At 40.8% G+C, this 17,762-nt stretch overlaps 1 protein-coding gene and 1 non-coding gene across 10 annotated transcripts in view; one reads left to right on the top strand and one right to left on the bottom strand.

Annotated features, from left to right (window-relative positions):
• Nucleotides 1-17,762, bottom strand: part of MTUS1 (microtubule associated scaffold protein 1) — a 190,561-nt gene that overhangs the window by 41,219 nt on the left and 131,580 nt on the right. For all 9 annotated transcript variants that reach the window (XM_069573316.1, XM_069573322.1, XM_069573320.1 and 6 more), the window contains one exon: nucleotides 3,773-3,987. In XM_069573316.1, the coding sequence (XP_069429417.1) occupies nucleotides 3,773-3,987 (215 nt within the window). The remainder of the gene's footprint in view (nucleotides 1-3,772; nucleotides 3,988-17,762) is intronic.
• LOC138431191 (U6atac minor spliceosomal RNA) lies at nucleotides 15,043-15,169 on the top strand. Its single transcript, XR_011253592.1, has one exon. It is a non-coding gene; the product is annotated as a U6atac minor spliceosomal RNA (small nuclear RNA).

Below are 17,762 nucleotides of genomic sequence, written 5' to 3'. Positions count from 1 at the left end.
ATTATAGAGAGAATTTTATATTCCCTGTTACATACTGGAGTCATTCAAAAGAAGTATGTGAGCCATGGAGGTAGTTTTAATTTCCTAGTAGCCACATTTTTTAAGTTTAAAAGTTAAACTAATTTGACAATATATTTTATTTAACGCAGTATATCCAAATTATCAATTCAACATACAGTCAATAGAAAAATTATTAATGAGATATTTAATATGGTCTTCAAAATCCAGGTATATTTTACACTGACTGCATATCTCAATTCAGCCAGGCTACACTTCAAATCAAACAAGACCAAATCAGTCAATCCTAAAAGAAATCACCCCTGAGTATTCATTGGAAGGACTGATGCTGAAGCTGAAGCTCCCATATTTTGGCCACCTGATGCAAAGAGCTGACCCTTTGGAAAAGACCCTGATGCTGGGAAAAGATTGAGGGCAAAACGAGAAGGGGCAGCAGAGGATGAGATGGTTAGATAGCATCACTGACTCAATGGACATGAATTTGAGCAAACACCAGGTGATAGCGGAGGACAGAGGGACCTGGGGTGGTGCAGTCCATGGGGTTGCAAACAGTCAGACATGATTTAGCAACTGAACAACAATAACATGATTCAAAAGCTCAGTGGTGTCTTCAAGCTAGTGGCTACCATATCGGGCAGGTCAGCCATACAGTCAGTGGAGAGACACTGAAGGAGTGCTTTGGAAAAATCAATCTACTAGCATTGCTTGAGATGGATTACAGGGGAAAGAGTGCAAGCCTGCAGACTGGTTAACAAGTTACTATCATAATCTAGAAGGTAGTTTACCCAGGGTTTGAACAAGGTTGGCATCAGTAGAAATGGAAAAGAGAGGATGAAGGAAGGGGAGGAACACAGCGGGATGAGAACTAACTCATCAGACATGATTGGATATAGTAAAGCCAATAATTGGCTTATCTCTACATAGACAAATTGTTCCCTACATTTAATAATTATGTGCTTTCCAATTTAGTTTACTTGGTTATATAAACCAACTCTCAAATTCCTTTCTTACTTAATAAAGAAAAACAAAAGTACTGAAGATAAATGAGTTTTAACTCAAAATCATGTGGTACTGTTAAGTCAAGATTCTAACAACAGATTTCCATTAGATGAGATAGAATTTAACCTATACATTTTTAACTTTTTGTCTAATAGCATAAAATATTTAGCAGTAAAGTAAAAAGTGAATAAAACCAGAAATCAGAATTCATGCTCTCCCATCACTGGTTACAGTGTATACAAATTTTGAACAGTTTATTCAGTTCTTAGAACTGTTTCTTCTTCCACTAAGAGAAAACTATCATATGTCTTGATTATACCACAGAGGTTTGTCAGCATGATAAGAAATTTGTGAAGTACTATAGTAGCTAAATGCCATGGGTATCACAGAAGGGAAACAATAGGATTTTTCTTCTTGTGTGTGCCTATTACTGACTTGCTAAGTTGCCTTGAGAAAGAATTTAGCTCTGTTCCCAAATCTTATAATAATGACTAAAATATCTCCTCTTTTGAGCTCACAGGAAGGCAACTGATAGAGAGACATACAGAATATAAGCCTAAACTGTTTTTTTAAAAGAGTATTTATGAAATACCTGAAAGCATTGTTTTAAATTTTTTAAAGGATACTTAGAAATGAAACACATAGATATGTTCTCAGTGTCTAATCATTCCATATTTACCACAAAGGCAATTTCCCATCTTAATTACTCACATTACGTTTTAGTGGGTCCAGATACATTATTCTACTTGTGTAACATTTTATTGTTTAAATCAGTGGCACAATATTCCTGAAGGACAACTCTAATGGGATACATTTGTGCCAACAAATATTTAGACACACACACTAAAACCCAGAAAAATACTGTATGCTACTGTAATTTAAAACTAGATGTCTACATCTCCATCTCAAAAAAAGGTGTGTATGTGTATATATATATATATATATATATACACACACACACAGAGTACAAGTAGAGAGATATATATCTATAAATATATATATGTATGTATATATCTATATATGTGTATGTGTGTATATATATATATACATGTATATGTGTGTGTGTATATATATATCTATATAGACTACACTGTGAGATCTTAGTTCCCCGACAAGGGATTGAACCCATGCCCCCTACATTGGAAGCAGTGTCTTAACCACTGGACCACCATGGAAATCCCTCAAAAAATATATATATATATTTGAACAAAGCTGTAAAATGTTCACTAAATACTGATCTAAACTGTCTACTAGCTTGGAAGCTTGTCAAAGGCACAGAACAGGTCTCATTCACCTCTGTCTCCCCTGCCCCAGACAGGCAATCACATCAGAGTAGCCTAAGAAATGAGTGTCGGTTTGTTGGATTGAACTGAACTACAGAACAGGCAAACTGAACAGATTTCCTCCTGAGATGTCATGTATCTTTGTCTTTGAAACAGTGATTTAAAAATACCTAGAGAGCTCAAGTTACATTCTCATCCCAGTATTTCCCCTTAAATAATTAACTTTCTGTTGCTATGCCAGTGGCATATGTTCATAGAAGCTTGGTTTTCTCAATGCATTTTAACTAGTTCCTGAACTGACATCCTTGTATCACGGGAAGAGTCAGTAAGCAAAGAAAATCTGTTTCATGTTTGTTGTACGACACAGTATCTTAGGAATGGATGAAAATTCTGAAGAATCCTTGGACCAACACTGAGAGTTATCTCAAAAATTTGACCCATAATCATTCTCATTTTTCAAACTGTTAACCTCACTGTGTGATATGGAAAGCTACACATAGTCCGATAAAATGTGAAGTGAAAAAAAAAGTTAATGCTGTGAAATAAAAGTCCTATTGTATGGCAAGACAAGAAAAGTTTAAACATAAAATGTTCTCGGTCCTTTGGCCTTCTCTCTTCCTCCACTATGTATTGCGTATCTGCGTTATGCTTCAGCCAGACCTCCCCCATCAGCAGAAATACCTGCTCAGCCGTTATAAAGAGCACCGTTCTAGCGTCAGCAAGACAACTCCTCAAAGATAACATTCCCTGAGAGCCTGTGAGGGATCACATGATCTACCACTTTGTTCTTGCAGACCTGGATTGTGTAAACTGTCTCAAAAAACATGCACCCTACTTCCAAGGTGTGGAACAGTTCTCCGACCTTTCCGAGAAGCTCTTCCCAGATTAAAATCCTCAGTTTGGCTCAAGAACAATTTTCTGTTTCTTTCTTAGATCTGCTGATGAATATTTTTATCGTCAGTGCTAATATAGTCTAGAGGTGTATAGTAGTTGAACAAGCAATTATATTTTCACTGTTGTGGGGCTAAGAAACTCCAGAGGAGAAAGAGAAGAGCTCAGAAATGTTTCAAGCCCAGATTTCTAGAAATCTAGACTCTACGGTGACTCTAGGTATCAGGTGAGTTGGCAAAAGCATAATTGGCTGCATACTAAGTTGCTTCAGTTGTGTCCAACCCTTTGCAACCCCGTGGACTATAGCCCACCAGGCTCCTCTGTCCATGGGATTCTCCAGGCAAGAATACTGGAGTGGGTTGCCATTCCCTTCTCCACAGCATCTTCCTGACCCTGGAATTGAACCCTAGTCTCTTTATGTCTCCTGCAAATAGGCAGGTTCTTCACCAGCGCCACCTGGGAAGCCCCAATCTTACTGATCATTCACAAGATAGGAGCATGCGCATTGCACATCCTGTCCACCCTCCCCGCCCTCGCCCCCACCTTAGTGAGAAGGCTGTTTAGAGGGTCTGTGTCCTTACCTGAGACAGCAGGTGCTGAGCCACAACTGTTAATGCCTCAAACTTGGTGTTGCCCAGGGAAAGAAGCTGCTTGAGCTGTAGGATAACTCCACTTTGCTTCGTACATTTGCTTTTATATTGAGCCAACTCAAGTGCTTTCTCAGAGGACAGCACATCTGGGGATGTCTGGGTCTGGATGCACAGACTTCGGGGACTCTTCTGTCTGCCCTTCTCAACTGCAAAAGGAACGGATATAGGTATGAAAACATGTGACCTTCATTTTCCTAAGCAACACCATCTGGGTTCCCTAAACACTAGAGCAGCCACACAAGAGCGCTTCAGTTATGTTTATAAAGAGAAGCATATGGATGAGAACGCGGATTAATCGGATATCTGCATGTCTGGAACTAGAACCACAGATGGCGGCTTTAGTTCTTATTTAAAAGGATGTATACCTGGCAGACAACGAGGGGTATAAGGCAGATGGATTGACCAATCCAGAAACATGAAAACTGTGTAAAAAATAATGCTGACTTCATGGTTTCTAATTTTCCAGGTAAAGTGGTACAGAAATCTGCTGTGACAAGTACCCTGACTGGAGGCTCTGATTCAGGCTGGCTGAACACACACACACACACACACACACACACACACACACACAGACACACACAGACACACACACACAGACACACACACACACACACGACTGAACTGTTAATGCCTTTCCCTCTTCCTATACGTTTCCTATCAATTTCCTCTCCTTTCCCTGCTGATGGCCTGGTGCGTTCCCAAGATTTATACTGGACATATTACACTGTACATGAGTCATTTCCTAATCCCTGATAAATCACCACATATACAGTGAAAACCTACTCACATTTAACCCCTGATCTTTAAATTCACTGCCAAGAGTACTATACTTAAAAAAAAAGAAATTTTTTTTTTAATTTTATTTTGAACTGTAGTTGATTTACGATGTGTGTTAGCTCTAGGTATACAGCAAAATGATTCATTGAGAGCTTTATACGCTTCATAAAATGCTTTTATTTACTTTAATTTTGGGCTACGTTGGGTCTTTGTTGTGCTGGCAGGCTTCTCACTGCGCTGGCTTCTTCTGTGGCTGAGCACTGGCATCAGAGCACAGACTCAGTAGCTGTGGCACAGCGGCTTAGTTGCTGCGTGGCATGTGGGATCTTCCTGGACCAGGGATCGAACCTGTGTCTCCTTCACTGGCCAGGCGGATTCTTTACCACTCAGCCACCAGGGAAGCCCTGAGTATAATACTCTTGACTATACTATTCTGTTTTCTATCAAATACAAGCTCTGTTGTTTCTTTTTCCCCTTCAAGCAGCAATATGGTTTAAAAAAGAATTTTTTTTAAGACACACATGTAATACTCCAAACCCATCTAAGATGCTAAGTGACTGCTCACTTTCTGTCACAGGGCCCTGGGAATCTATTTTATACAGAAAAACTGTTCCATCTTGGAACCATTCCAAATGTCTCAGCCACTTTAAACATTCCACAGAATTGGAAAAAAGAGGAAAGCAAGCTGCTTAACTTCTTAAAATGAGTAGTCTAAATAATCAGATGTAAATCTTAAAAAATAAACTCAAACACCAATACAGTATACTAACACATATATATGGAATTTAGAAAGATGGCAATGACAACCCTGTATGCAAGACAGCCAAAAAGACACAGATGTGTATAACGGACTTTTGGACTCAGAGGGAGAGGGAGAGGGTGGGATGATTTGGGAGAATGGCATTCTAACATGTATACTATCATGTAAGAATTGAATCGCCAGTCTATGTCTGACGCAGGATACACCATGCTTGGGGCTGGTGCATGGGGATGACCCACAGAGATGTTATGGGGAGGGAGGTGGGAGGGGGGTTCATGTTTGGGAATGCATGTAAGAATTAAAGATTTTAAAATTAAAAAAAAGAAGAAAAAGAAACTGCAAACCAAAAATAAATAAATAAATAAAATAAACTCATAAGAAAGTAAAAAAAAAAATTTTTCTTTATTCTCACAGGCATTCCCTACAGTGTCTACATTCTGTGGTGACAAACCTGAGACCATTTTATAGATGGTAACTACTTTCTCTAATTTTTTAGAAGGAAGAAAACAGTGATTTCTAGAAGGAAAATAAAGAAACCTCAGTATTCAAGTCCCCAAAACCAGTGGGAAAATACATTCAATATTCTTTAGGTTGAGCAAACAGGAAAAGGGCTCTCCTTTTCTATGGTAGCTTTCCATGGTTAAACAACTCATATTTGTATTAATACTTGATAATTCTCACTTCTAAAATGACTAAAGTATTGTGTTTTTAAAATACTTAGACTTCCCAGGTGGTCTAGTAGCTAAGACTCCAGGTTCCCAATACGGGGGACCCAGATTCCATCCCTGGGCAGAACCTTCAACTTACAAATCTAAGATCCCACAGGCTGCAACTAAGACCCAGTGCAGCCAGACAGTTGTTGTTGTTGATAATCATTATTTCTGTATTTATTTACTTATTTTGAAAGATAAAACATTTCAAATATAAGAAAAGTACATATAAAATAAGCAATTTAGTCTATAATTGAGATGAAATATATGTTCAAATTTTGCTGTAGTTGTTTCAGATTTTTTTTTCCCCACTCTTTTGTTTTTTCCTCTGTGGGAGAAGGCAAGGGTGGGATGATTCGAGAGAATAGCATTGAAACATGTATATTATCATATGTGAAACAGATCGCCAGTCCAGGTTCGATGCATGAGACAGGGTGCTCAGGGCTGGTGCACTGGGAGGACGCTGAGGGATGGGATGGGGAGGGAGGTGGGAGGGGGGTTCAGGATGGGGAACACATGTACACCCGTGGCGGATTCAGGTCAATGTATGGCAAAAACCACTACAATATTGTAAAGTAATTAGCCTCCAATTAAAATAAATAAATAAATTTTAAAAACCAGTTAATAAATCTTCTCAGTGGCCCTCTATAGCAAAGCGAAGTTCAAGGATGTGAAGGGCCTAACCTGGGCGTAGGCAGCATCTATAGGGCAGACTCCAAGATAAGAACCTAGGCTTCTGTTCCCACCCATTCTGGAAAGTGGAGATGGACTGTGGATGTAATATTGTTGCATAACTAAATATAAACATTTATGCAGGAATCTTAACAAAATGTTACTTAATTCATCCAAGCCCATTATCTGCTAACTTCATTTCAATAAACCTATATACTGGTAAATACCTACCTTTTATATCCTGTTTTATACACTTTTATACAAACAAACAGAAGAGCAAAAAACTTCTTTTAATCCTGACCATCCAGAACTTCCACTGCAACCTATGTAGACACAGGTTCACTTTCCTGACTGATATCACAGCACACATCTTCCCAGCACTTACTGAAATATGTATTCATTTATCATTTACTGCTCTGATGTTACCATTTCTTAAATCTTTAACATTTCATTCTGTTTCTAGGATTTCTATGCTAATCAATTTTATTATGTAATACAATATCAGTTCTTAAACCATTAAGTTATAATTATTAATAAAATCAACAAATGAAGCTTTTATATTAACATTTTTGGAGAAAACATTAAGTTGCTTGCCTACTTAGTTTCTAGGAGGAATTTTAGTATTAACAAGTCCTGTGCTAATAAGTTATTTCTATGGAAAAATATGAAATATAAATTAATTTATTAAGCACTGTTTTTTATACTCAGGATGAAAATATAGGTACTCTTTTTGTAGCACCAAAATTTTTGTTCTTCAAATTATCCCTTATGCCAAAGTTGGGCAGCAGCTAAATATTAATGTTTATGTTTGGCTCCTTGAGAAACTAAACATTTTTAACTGGATTATCAAGACTTTCAATTTACAACTCTACAGAATTTACAGAAATTATTTTCTTAGTATCATTGTTTGGCTAAATTCCTTGTTATATGTATATACTTTTTTAATATTTACCTGTTTTTCTCATTGAATGGTTAATTCCATTTCTAACACTATTTCAAACACAGGGAGATTGACTTATCTTTTCTTGTTTCAAAGAGATTAACTTTAGTGTTTCTCAATGGACATAGATTTTGAAATAATATATTTACATTGTGTTAAGCATCTGTCAATATTTTGAAAAAGTGTTTAAAAAATAAGAGTTGAATTAAGCTTCTGAAGCCATTACAATATTTTTTGTATTTTACCTTACTAAATTTTGTTAAAGGCTTCAAATTCCCAAGACAACTTTTTTTTTTTTTACCATCTGAAATCTAATTTGACATTTTTTCCCATATAACGGACATATAATATTACATTAGTTTCAGGTGTACAACATGGTTTACCATACATATCTCAATATATTTTTATATGTTGCAAAGCAATCACCACAAAAAATCTAGTTAACATCTGTCACCATACGTAAAATTTCTTTTCCTGTGATGAGAACTTTTAAGATATACTCTCTTGGAAACTTGTAAAAAAGCAATACAGTGTATTCAATTTTACTCTCCATTCTGTATATCTCCATGATGACATACTTATTTTATAACTCCAAGTTTCTACGTTTTGACCCCCTTTCCCCAGGCCTGACCAACACTTATTAATATTTTTTCCCCACCCCCAGATCTGGCCATGCAACAGTGTAAGCCACTCCTGAGTTTGCTGCTGAATTCAGATGGCTTAGATCTACAAGTGAGTTGGTATCTATATATTTCCTTTATTATATTTCAGTTGCTTTAACTTTTGGTAACAAAATGGCATTTGTTGTGAAAAAGAAGATACATATATATGTATATATAACTCAGTCACTTTGCTGTACAGCAGAAATGAACACACACAATAATGGCATTTGTACTTATGAAAATCCTATTTGTCACATTTTGGAACTGCTGTGTCAAGGCATATCTGTTTTTTGAAATTTTAGAAAATTCTCTAGGACTTGATACTGTATTTGGAACACTGCTAAAATCACTATAAATGAACTTATGTAGTTTTTACTGAGGTACACCCTGGAAAAGATCCTGATGCTGGGAAAGATTGAGGGCAGGAGGAGACAGGGGTGACATAGGATGAGGTGGTTGGGTAGCATCACCGACTCAATGGACATGAGTTTGCACAAACTCCAAGAGACAGCGAAAGGCAGGGAAGCCTGGAAGCCTTAGCGACTGAACAACACCCCTGGAAAACATCAACTGTCCAAGTGTGATTGCATTCCAACCATGCAAGTCTCTGGTTCTCAGCTGCTTTCTCATCTGTGCTTTGCCTGGTTCCTGTTTACCTCCAGCTGCAGTTCAGGGTCAGGGTGCTACCTCCATCTAACCAGAGAACTGGGGCGGGGCGGGGGCGGGGGGCAGGTAAGCCACTGCCTCTGGAAAACTCAGGTTCTCCAGGTACCAGCTTCTTTTTCTCTCAGGCTTTCTTAGTGGCCATAGAACTGGAGTTTCAAAGTAGGAAACCTCGCATACCAACAACGGTTCCTAAAGGTCCAGCCATGAAAATCCCAAACACCACACCTAGAATTCAAACCCCACTCTGCCTCAGGAAGTGATAGAAATCACTGAAAATTATCATGGACATCATGATGCAGTTTTCAGTGCTACCAGGGAGAATCTCATTCAGACATTTAAAATGACTCTGATGATGTCTGCCTGCATAGTGTCATATCCCAGATGGAGGTTTAAGAATATAAAACCTGCTGATAAGGCTTCTCTAACACATCTTAGCACAAACTGATGGAGTCACAGCTAGTAGGGAAGAATATATTCTCTTATGAATCCTACATGGGGTTAAAATGACACCTAATAAGCGGTCTTAATGCAAACTTGCTTGCAGAGAAAAGATTTAAAAAAAAAAAAACAACAACCAGCCGCAATGTCCATAAGGAGTGAAGTGAAGCGAAAGTCACTCAGCTGTGTCTGACTCTTTGTGACCCCATGCACTGTATGGTCCATGGATTTCTCCAGGCCAGAATACTGGAGTGGGTGGCCGCTGCCTTCTCCAGGGGATCTTCCCTACCCAGGGATTGAACTTTGGCCTCCCACAATGCAGACGGACTCTTTACCAGCTGAGCCACCAAGGAAGCTCAAATAAAGCAGAATCTGCCGTGCTTTGCTGTGCTTAGTTGCTCAGCCGTGTCCAACTCTTTGCAACCCCATGGACTGTAGACCATCAGGTGCCTCTGTCCTTGGGACTCTCCAGGTAAGAATTCTGGAGTTGGTAGCCATGTCCTCCTCCCGGGGATCTTCCCAACGCAGAGATCAAACCCAGGTCTCCTACATTGCAGGGGGACTCTTTACCATCTCAGCCACTAGGGAAGCCCGTCCATAAGTAGAGGTGTGCTTAAATAAATGTTTGGTACAGTTATACAATGGAACACCACAGCTGTAACACACAAATAGAAAGTTCTCTGTGTTAAATGAAAAAAACATGCTCAAGAGCAATGTAGATGATGTGTCTCATTGTATCAAGAGGTATGTACTTTTTTGCTTATAAATTCATAACAAAGCTTTCATATAATATATATAAAAGTACTAATGATGTTTACCTTTTCAGAGAAGACAATAGGAACCAGATCGATATAAAGGTGGCAACCCACTCCAGTACTCTTGCCTGGCAAATCCCATGGATGGAAGAGCCTGGTAGGCTGCAGTCCATGGGGTCGCTAGGAGTCGGACACGACTGAGTGACTTCACTTTCACTTTCCTGCATTGGAGAAGGAAATGGCAACCCACTCTAGTATTCTTGCCTGGAGAATCCCAGGGACAGGAGCCTGGTGGGCTGCCGTCTCTGGGGTCACACAGAGTCGGACATGACTGAAGCGACTTAACAGCAGCAGCAGTGCATTTTTAAATGCTTTTAAATCACAAGCTAAATACATTGCGAGCTTCCCTAATGGCACAGTGGTAAAGAATCTGCCAAAGAATGTTCAAACTACCACATGATTGCACTCATCTCACACACCAGCAATGTAATGCTCAAAATTCTCCAAGCCAGACTTCAATAGTATATGAACTGTGAACTTCCAGATGTTCAAACTGGATTTAAAAAAGGAAGAGGAACCAGAGATCAAATTGCCATCTGCTGGATCATCGAAAAAGCAAGAGAGTTCCAGAAACACATCTACTTCTGCTTTATTGATTATGCCAAAGCCTTTGACTGTGTCAATCACAACAAACTGTGGAAAATTCTTCATGAGATGGGAATACCAGACCACCTGACCTGCCTCCTGAGAAATCTGTATGCAGGTCAAGAAGCAACAGTTAGAAGCTGACATGGAACAACAGACTGCTTCCAAATTGGGAAAGGGGTACATCAAGGCTGTATATTGTCACCCTGCTTATTTAACTTATATGCAGAGTATATCATGTGAAATTCCGGGTTGGATGAAGCACAAGCTAGAATTAAGATTGCTGGGAGAAATATCAGTAACCTCAGATACACAGATGACACCACTCTTATGGTAGAAAGTGAAGAGGAACTAAAGAGCCTCTTGATGAAAGTGAAAAAAGAGAGTGAAAAAATTGGGTTGAAACTCAACATTCCAAAAACTAAGATCATGGCATCCGGTCCCATCACTTCATAGCAAATAGATGGGGAAACAACGGAAACAGTGAAAGACTTTATTTTTCTGGGTTCCAAAATCACTGCAGATGGTGACTGCAGCCATGAAATCAAAAGACCCTTTCTCCTTGAAAGGAAAGCTATGACCAACCTAGACTGTATATTAAGTAGAGACATTACTTTGCCTACAAATGTCCATCTAGTCAAAGCTATGGTTTTTCCAGTAGTGGATGTATGGATATGAGAGTTGGACTATAAAGAAAGCTGAGCACCAAAGAATTGATGCTTTTGAACTGTGGTGCTGCAGAAGACTCTTTAGAATCCCTTGGACTGCAAGGAGATCAAACCAGTCAATCCTAAGGGAAAACAGTCCTGAATATTCATTGGAAGGACTGATGCTGAAGCTCCACTAGTTTGGCCACCTGATGCGAAGAACTGACTCATTGGAAAAGACCCTGATGCTGGGAAAGATTGATGGCAGGAGGAGAAGGGGACGACAGAGGATGGGATGATTGGATGTCATCACAGACTTGATGGACATGAGTTTGAGCAAGCTCTGGGAGTTGGTGATGGAAGTCTGGCATGCTGCAGTCCATGGGGTCGCAAAGAGTCGGACAAGACTGAATGACTGAACTGGACCAATCTGCCCACAGTGTGGGAAACTCAGGTTCCATCCCTAGGTTGGGAAGATCCCGCGGAGGAGAAAATAGCAACCCACTCCAATATTCTTGTCTGGAAAATCCCATGGACAGAGGAGGTCGGGCTACAGTCCATGGGGTCACAAAAAGAGTCAGAGATGACTTAGTGACTAAAACAACTACAACAAATATATTACCTACTCAAAATTTAAATGTAGGATTTTTTAAAGGTGGTTAAAATGAATTCTGAGCTTCAATCTTTAACACTTAACCATCAAGCAAACATAGTCAGTCCATGTTTTTTCCATGGGGAATCTGGGCAGAAATCTAAGTAATGCAGCTTCTATTGAATGTGAATTCTTGGAATAGATTTACATATCTTCGAGTTTTAGCCTAAGAGCAAATAAGCATACAGACTGCCCTCTACCTGGAGCTGGAAAAGCACGCTGTGACCTCAATCTTCCGCCCCATATACTGTGCTCCCTGAGGACACAGCTGTACCACATGACAGCTGATGACCCAGTTTGAGCATCCTTCCCTCCCTCCTCACCCCTGGACCAACAGAAGATCAGAAACGATGCAAAAATCTCCAATGATGCTCAAAGCCCCAGTGCTCATAAACAGAGTACTTTGTAATGCCAAAAATCAACAGTTTCCCTTAAATCCTACCGGATTTATTATTATAGCAAGTTAGCTTAATATGAACCAAACTTTGCCCTTGTGTTCCCTTTATTAGCATGTTACCATTTTGATAATACAACTATTTAAAACTTAAAAAATCTCGTTTATTATCTCCATTAACAGGCTATCTAATTGCAAAGAATCAACTTACTCAGAAATCTTAAAAGTAAATGTTAACTTTCACATAGATTCAGATGCATGTTGACAAGATAATCACCACTGTGTGTCTGATCAGACCTTCCTGGACTTCATTCCAATGAAACTGAAACCTCCCTCAGAAAAACCAAAGTCCTGAGTCCAGGACATTTGCTCACTTGAAAAATAGCTGGATAACACTGTTTACTCTCTTTGATCTTTCTGCTCAGGAATCTCAACGTAATAAGATTTCAAACCAGCCTGAAGAACTTATTTATCATCCTCTTAAAGAAAACGGTTGAAGAAAGAAGAACAGGCCCATGTTTCAGGCTCCGTCTCTCAGGACCCCCACCCTCAAGGCAAAACACTTACTTCTGAGAGAAAGACTTAACCATTCAGACAGGGACTAACCTAGCTGCTGAGGATAAAACCGTCCTAAGGCAAGAACAAGCCACGGACAGAATCTGCTGGCTTTCTGAATATTAAAATAAAGCAAGAGACAAGGCCTATGAGGAGAGGTTGCCTTGACTCGAATGAAAAACTAGACGTGGCCTTCAGTAACTAACATTTGTTTCATATACCTATTGATTTCTTATTTACTCACCAAATATTTATCAAAATCTACCGTGTGGCTTTGCTGTGGACAGGTGGACCTACCTGGTGTCTTGGGGGTGGTGTAAGCAGGTATAAGAGGGCGGTACCCTACAAAGATACACGGAGACACCCTGTGTCTGATAGTCAGCTCTTGCTGTTTAACTCACACACACAGCTATCTGCGAAGGTGATCATCGCTGGCGGGGATGTGCCTTCCGCTACATTACTGCCTTGACAACTAAGGCTTGTGGGTTAATAAAACATAAGCAGTGAGCTAACAGGCTTGGCGAGCAGCTTGAACAGACAACTGGTTCCCATCTTTCTACCTTAATCTTAATCTCCTCGTCTAAAACACTTCCTGGGACACCTGTCCCTCCACAGGCTCTTTCTGTCAGTGTTTGCTCAGCAGTTGAGGATGGCAGTTTATGCTGAGGGGGAAGTTCCAATGACAACGAGGTCTTAAAGGTGGACTTCCTGGAAATATGTGCTCTGATAAGACGGAGCATCCAGTTCTGAAACGATGACCCACATGACCCCTGTGCATTCAGCAAACATCTGCTGGATGTGCCTGCAGCAAGCTGGTCCTTGTCCTTAAGGGACTTTTACGCCGCAGAGACAGAAACAGGCCACTGCCGATGGCCATATGATAATTAGGAAAGAGAATTATGTACACAGCGCAGTGAGAGGACGGGGTGGGGGAACACCTGGATCTGCGACCAGCAAGAAAGGGTGCTGGAGACAGTGTGGATGGACATTTGCACGTCAGGCAGACAGATGTGAGAGCAGAAAACACCAAGGCAGAGAAGTATGGGAGCCCTGGAGGTCCTGACATTCGGTGCTGACAGCAAAGCACTCCTGAAGTTAAAGTAAGAGGATGTGGCTGGAAGCAGAAACAGGGGCCAGACAGGAGTGCCACACAAGGCTTATTCTGGTAGGAGACCCAGAGCAGTGCTGAGCAAGTCTGGAGACACAGGGGAAGGGGAGGATCTGAGGGGGTGAGCGAAGGGAGGCCCGGGGTCAGGGAGGGACTCGTGGCCAGGGCAGTGAGAACCGGCAGGAAATGACGAATGTGTTTATGAGGCAGAGCAGGACAACTTAGCGACCATCTGGATCAAGAGGAGTGCCGGGTAAGTCATAGTTTCCAGCTCGGAAGTAACACACAGAGGAGCAGATCAGCATGTGAGAATCAGAGAGAGGGCCGAGGGACCCGGTGGGCAGGCATCCTACACTCTAATACCCTGCTCCTCATTCTCCAGAAAGATGCTGTTCTAGCCTCACCAGCCCCATAAGGCTTTCCAAATGGACTTGTCAGCTGGGGTCTTTTCCCCAGGAGCAAATCAGTTCTTTACTTCCCCTTGTCCCAAATGCTGCCCCTAATACAAGCCAGGGCTTCCCTGGTGGCTTAGATGGTAAAGAATGTGCCTACAATGCGGGAGACCTGGGTTCGATCCCTGGGTTGGGAAGATCCCCTGGAAGAGGGCACAGCAACTCCACTCCAGTATTCTGGCCTAGAGAATCCCCATGGGCAGAGGAGCCTGGTGGGCCATGGTCCATGGGGTCACAAGGAGTCGGACACGACTAAACACGGCACACTCAGTGCAAGCCTGTTAACACACACTCTCGCAGCTTGATGAACTGCAGACCCACAGAAATCTAGACGCTCTTACCAAGCTTTCATAAGAAATCACTACTCAGTGTTGTATGAAAGGAGGAAGTTAGCATCTGCCTTGACAAGGGGGGAAGAAGCCCTCAAGCCTAACAACATGCATATTATAGTTAAGGCGCTGACACTTGCTTCCTGGCATCTAACCATTATTAAATTAAACAAAGTAAGAAACAAATTAGTGTCATTAGCTTAAATTTATATAAACCTTTTCAATATTCCTTTCACTATGAGTTTGCTCTAGAAGAGTTCTTAGTAATCATAATTTAGAAGCCACACATAGCATTTTTCTACTTCTAGGCAGGTATGGCATTTGCTTACAGTGGAACATTTCAAGCTCAACAAAGCACAGTGTTTAGACTTTTGAAATTACCCAAGCTAATTCTTTTGGAGGCAGATGGGAAGGAGTGCCTTAAGACACCTATTAAAATTTTATAGTACTAGACTATTGGACCTGCTGCAGTGCTATGTATCATATGTAAAATGGTTTTACTTTTTAATTTCAAAAGGAGATTACAGGATAGAAGGCATATTCCTATTAAATACTCTTATTTCAGGATAATTATTGCTTAGACAACTTTGCCTGAAAAACCAACCAAACTTGATATTAAACATTTTCCATGTGGCTGGCAGGGAAAGAAAAACACGTTTCTCATGTTCTTAAAATGCACTACTAACTGCGAATGAAAGTTAGCAGAAATTCATTACATTTGAAAAAAAATGTTTTTTCAGAAATACTTTTAAGAAAGTATCAGTTCCATCAATTTGTTGACTAGTTTTCCGTCAATTTGTTTCTAAATAATAGAAGTGCACCTTAATATGTTAAGTTTCTGGATTTGTTTCATGACTAGAAGAGCATACTGCAAATACCAGCAAGTAGTAAAATTTCAGGCCTATAACATTAAAAATTCCAAAGATGCCAAATGAAAATATTTTTAATCATCTAACAAGCAAAAATTTCTTCTGAAACATGAATTTTATAGTAGGGGAAGAAAATCTGAATTTTTATCTCAACTTAAGGAACAAGAGTCTCTTGTTATACGTGTTTACAATGTATATGCACAAACTGGATAGGTCTTGCCTTGGTAGCTCAGTTGGTAAAGAAACCACCTACAATGCAGGAGACCCCGGTTTGATTCCTGGGTCAGGGAGATCCACTGGAGAAGGGATAGGCCACCCACTCCAGTATTCTTGGGCTTCCCTGGTGCCTCAGCTGGTAAAAAATCTACCTGCAATGTGGGAGACCTGGGTTCGATCCCTGGGTTGGGAAGATCCCCTAGAGAAGGGAAAGGCTACCCACTCCAGTATCCTGGCCTGGAGAATTCCATGGGCTTGCAGAGCAGTCGGACACTACTGAGCAACCGTCACTTTCACTAGCCTCAGAGCACAAGGAGGAAGATAAAGATGTGACTGAGGTGTCACTTCACAGGATAGCAGCTCTGGGACTGACTCTTTCTCTTTGTTACTGAGGCAAATGACCCAAAATATTAAATGCGAGCTGTCACAGGCATCACAGAGCCGAGCTGTGCTGTTGATTTCAGTGAAGATGGCAAACGCCAATATGTCCCTTTAACTTTACCACATGGACGAACACGGCACCAAGAATAACACTCTGTCACCACAAAGAACCATTTCCAAGACAAGAACAAACAAAACTCTCCGCGGCCCTTCTTGCTGTATCCACTGCAAGCACATGTACCTTGTTAGATTTTTTAAAACTGTCTTTTCTGGACTTTTCCACCTTGAGCTAGCCAGCTTAGGTGATGTCACCCTTGTGCCAGCGAGGCCAGGCCCCGTGGGTCAGTGCTCCACGGCCACAGGCGGTGTCCCTAACATCTCGGCCATGTGCAATCACGTGTTCTTCATCAAGCAGGGCCCCCAGCAGAGCAGCAGGGCTGAAACAAGGGACATGCAGACAAAAGATCTGAGTGGGGAAAATAAATCCCCAAAGTGGGTCAAAAATCTCCTTATTGTGAATTAAAGATGATAGACTACCTTTAATAGATAGTAGAAACCAGAGTTAGAATAGCCAATTAAAACATTCAATGTTAGGAATTTCTCTAACACAAATGGGCTTCCCTGGTAGCTCAGATAGTAAACAACCCGCCTGCCATGGGGGAGATCTGGGTTTGATCCCCGGGTGGGGAAGATCCTCTGGAGGAGGGCATGGCAACCCACTCCAGTGTTCTTGCCTGAAGAATCCCTAAGGATAGAGGAGCCTGACGGGCTACATACAGTCCATGGGGTTGCAAAGAGTCCGACACGACTGAGCGACTAAGCACAGCACAGATACTATAAATAATAAATAAAAAGAGAATGTTGTTCTCAAAATATTAACAAGTTATGGAAAAATAATTTGAGCATGAGATGTCTAAAATTCAAGTAACAAGGGACAATAGGAAAAAGCCCAGTTTCTCACGCAATAAGAAGCTTTACTGGTATTAATGTTACCCAGAGCTACATAATTGGTGCCTTTTATAAAGGACTCTCATGTGCTAGGGCCTCCCTGGTGGCTCGGATGGTAAAATGTCGCCCACAGTGCAGGAGCCCTAGGTTTGATTCCTGGGTCGAGAAGATTCCCCTGGAGAAGGGAAGGGCTACTCACTCCAGTATTCTTGCCTGGAGAATCCCATGGACACAGGAGCCTGGAGGGCTACAGTCCATGGGATCTCAAAAGAGTCGGATGCGACTGAACAATTTACACTTTCTTTCTTTCTCAGGTACTGAAATAACCCAAAGTGTCACCTAAGC

Source organism: Ovis canadensis, chromosome 26 (assembly GCF_042477335.2).
Source record: "Ovis canadensis isolate MfBH-ARS-UI-01 breed Bighorn chromosome 26, ARS-UI_OviCan_v2, whole genome shotgun sequence".
In the NCBI taxonomy this organism is placed as follows: domain Eukaryota; kingdom Metazoa; phylum Chordata; class Mammalia; order Artiodactyla; family Bovidae; genus Ovis; species Ovis canadensis.
This window is presented reverse-complemented; position numbering and strand designations above follow the sequence as displayed.